Here is a 3,523-nt window from a genome sequence, read left to right on the forward strand (position 1 = left end):
ATTTGTGAATAATGCACTTATTTCCATTTCTAGCCATTATATCCATTTGGTGATTTATTTCACCTGTAATCTAACCTAAGTCTTAATTCTATCCAAAAACATATATTCTCTTGCAACTAATGCCCAATCACGGGTCACGTATGACTAACAAGTTCCATTTTATTTTTATTTAAATTTTAATTTCTGATGTGGTGAAAAATAATTGGGTGTCTGTGTAAAAAATGTTTACACCTACTGTGCACAAAATATTAAATCCTTTTTTATATTTTGGTGGACCATATTCTCTTACAACTGAATTTTGGATGAGCAACTACAACTGTGGTCCATCAGAGAGAAATCCAAAAGGCACCCAGCCCAATCTGGCCAAAAAATTATTAAGCCGAATGAGGACGGTGGTGTTTTGACCAAATAAAAAAAAAGGACGGTGGTGCTTACACGTGTTAAGTGTCATAGTAGAAAAAAAAGTCTTCGCAACTCGCCATCATTATTCTCTCTCCTTGTTACTGATTTGGTTAGTAAATGGACAAATGATGAATGATGCTTTAGAAAAGTGTGAAGGCAAAGCCAAAAGAGAAATAGAAAAAAAATAACTGAGTATAATGGTTCAACACTTATTTTTTTTTATACATCGAAAAATAACACTTCATTTTTTAAGTAAGTAGTTAGAGTTTTAATTCACAACTTTTACAAATAAAAGAAAATTCATTAATCAAACTCCTATAACTTAATGTGCAGAAGCGAAAGTTTAGTCTCACAATTATATAAACATAAACAGTAGATTACGTTGAATAGTGGCTTATAAAAAAAAACGTTGAATAGCATGAGAAAAGGAGAGGGAGAGAGAGTGAGAGAGCCGTTGGACACGTGATAAACAAAGCATAAAATTATATGAAAAGAGCGTTGGATCCGGTAGTTTATCCAAAATTGTAGGTAAGGAGGGGCGAATTTACATTTGAGAGAAATTTGGGGTGCATTTGCCATTTATTTTTTGCGTGTGTTTTGTCTTCTTTCGAGCGTGTACCCCACAAGTGTAAAGTCACGAGTACGAGCATTCAGCACCATGCTTCTATAAATATCCCTACTCTTTACTCTCTCATTCTTGTTAGGTTCTAGAGAGAGAGAGAGAGAGAGTATCTTAGAGAGAGAGAGAGAGAGAGAGAGAGAGAGAGAGAGTGCTCTGGTTGTTCATTTTTGCAGGTACTGAGGAGGAGGAAGAAGATCCTGTGTGTGCATTTCAGTTAACTGAAGAGCGTGTGAGTTAATCTCCTTTCGTTTTCTCATTCTCTTTTCCTACTACGTGTTGTTTTTGTGGCATGATTTGTTTGAGCGTGTGGTATGTAGCAATTAGCATGTATATGTATATCAGTATATAGCAATTTTGTGTTAATTGTCATGATATCTGCTGTTTAGGAAGTTCTTCATGGCCTTGGTTTAGATATGTTGCATGTAGGTGTTTATTTCTGCCTAGAATTAATAAATGTTGATTGTAGGGCAGGGCTTGAAATTGTGGCTGCAATTGATGTTGCTTTGTGGAATTGCGTACAAATGTGGGTTGATGTTGATCCGATGCTTGATACGATTGCGGTCGTGATATCGTTGCAGGCCGCCGTAATTGTGGTTGCCGATCGCAATTTTAAAACCCTAGTTGTTTGTCAAGCCTAGAATAAATAAATGTTGTTTGCATGGTTTTAAATTGCGGCTGCAATGAAGGTTGCGTTGTGGAATTGGGTACAAATGTGGGTTGATGCTTGCACGATTGCAGTCGCGATATTGTTGTGGGACTCTTGGCCGTAATCGCAGTTGCCGATTGCAGTTTTAAACCCTAGTTGTTTATGAATTATGATGGATGTAATTCTATTCACGATGTATGGATTTGATTTAGATTTTTTTATGATGTCCTATTTAACTTTCACTTCTGACTTTGGTTGGTATGTGACTGTTAAGTGTTAACTTTTGAGGCCAGGTTCTCATGTAGCACTTATTTTGGGCTTTTGTGAATGAGAATGAGATAAGGGTGGTTGGTTATGGAAGAGTGTTGGCTCTTATATTTATTTTCCCATCTAGCAGTAAATTTATGTTGAATCTGACTGAATTCTGTGTTGTTGTGGTGGGCCCTGCAGGCAATTGAAGTTCGAGTGTTTAGGATTACTTAGGAGTTGCTGTTTGGATTGAAGAAATGGAGGTTCTTGGCAAATCCATGGTTGCAGGTCCTGCAAATGTTATTTTCCTGTCTAGTATTTTGGGCCGAGATGGTCCTGATCCTGTTCACAAATGCGACTGGAAATGCCAAAATGAACATGTTTGTGGAAACATGTATCGCTGCAAGCTAACTGGGCTGACTCACATCTGTGATAAGAACTGTAACCAGAGAATTCTGTATGACAACCATAGCTCCCTTTGCCGAGCTAGTGGTCAAGTTTTTCCCCTTACACCGACAGAGGAACAAGCAGTTAGAGGTGTTCGAAGAAAGCTTGATGCAGATAATTCACCTACTGATAGCTGTGGCTTTAAGCGTAGACGGGAAGCTCAGCTCCATCCTTCACCTTTTGAGAAATCTTTTTCTGCTGTCAATCCTATCTGCAGCCAAGTTGCAGATGGCATGGATATGAGCTAGATATATGTCATATAACTGAGAAGACTATTGCATCTCTTGTCCTTTTAACTTTTCCCTTTTCTATCGGACTAGTATCAATAACGGAGTCTGAACAATTATGGATCTCTTATTGTGGACTTGATGTGTCCGTTTATTGAAGGAACTCCATATTTCTAGTATTAATGTAATGTAGTGCTTAAAGTAGCTTGACTGTTGAATGGAGATTTGAGAACGCGATGGTTAGAATTCAGATTTTTATGATATCTGAATTTACTTCAATTTCTTGCTAACCATAGTGAGAGGCTTGCTATTGTAGCTGGCTATCGGATGCATTCCTTTGATCTTTATGATGCTTAAATTTGATTTCGGAGCTCAATAATTTACTATGCATCATCATTGTTTGTACCTGTAAACCTATCCTTGCTAACTGTCAAGTTTCTAGAGTAACTCTTATCACAGGGCAGTGCTATTCCAGCATTATCCAGCATTAATGTTCTCATTATTAATAGTTCTACTGCTATTGGGTTATATTATATTACTTTTATTTACTATGATTCAATTAGAACAGAAAGAAATTGTTATCTTGTCCGTTATGATGATAACTATTCAGCATTAGTGTTCTCTATATGACGTTCTGTGTAAGCTCAGGTGCACTCTAGTTCCAAATATGAACATAGTTTTGTAGCTTCTAACTATAACCTGTTCCTAGTTCTGCTCCAGACAATAGAGACTATATAGTTCAGAGTTCACATTTTCATCAATCTCATCTTTATATTGTCTTTTCTTTTCATGATTTGACTGATGGCTGGTCGTTTGAGTTTAATGCAACTTGTGCAGGTTCTAAAGTTGTGCAAGCAAGGAGCTTTCAAAACATTTGTTTTAGAATATAAACAGGGTGTTTGGTATTTTTGCTTGGTTCTGCAACCCCAG

At 37.0% G+C, this 3,523-nt stretch overlaps 1 protein-coding gene across 1 annotated transcript; it reads left to right on the forward strand.

Moving 5' to 3' along the window:
- Positions 1–1,093: 1,093 nt before the first annotated feature.
- Positions 1,094–2,872, forward strand: LOC130748687 (uncharacterized). Its single transcript, XM_057601931.1, has 2 exons — positions 1,094–1,253; positions 2,121–2,872. Exon 2 carries the CDS (start codon positions 2,177–2,179, stop codon positions 2,612–2,614), a length of 438 nt encoding a protein of 145 aa, XP_057457914.1. The 5' UTR covers positions 1,094–1,253; positions 2,121–2,176; the 3' UTR covers positions 2,615–2,872.
- Positions 2,873–3,523: the final 651 nt, after the last annotated feature.

This window comes from Lotus japonicus, chromosome 1 (genome assembly GCF_012489685.1).
Source record: "Lotus japonicus ecotype B-129 chromosome 1, LjGifu_v1.2".
Classification (NCBI taxonomy): domain Eukaryota; kingdom Viridiplantae; phylum Streptophyta; class Magnoliopsida; order Fabales; family Fabaceae; genus Lotus; species Lotus japonicus.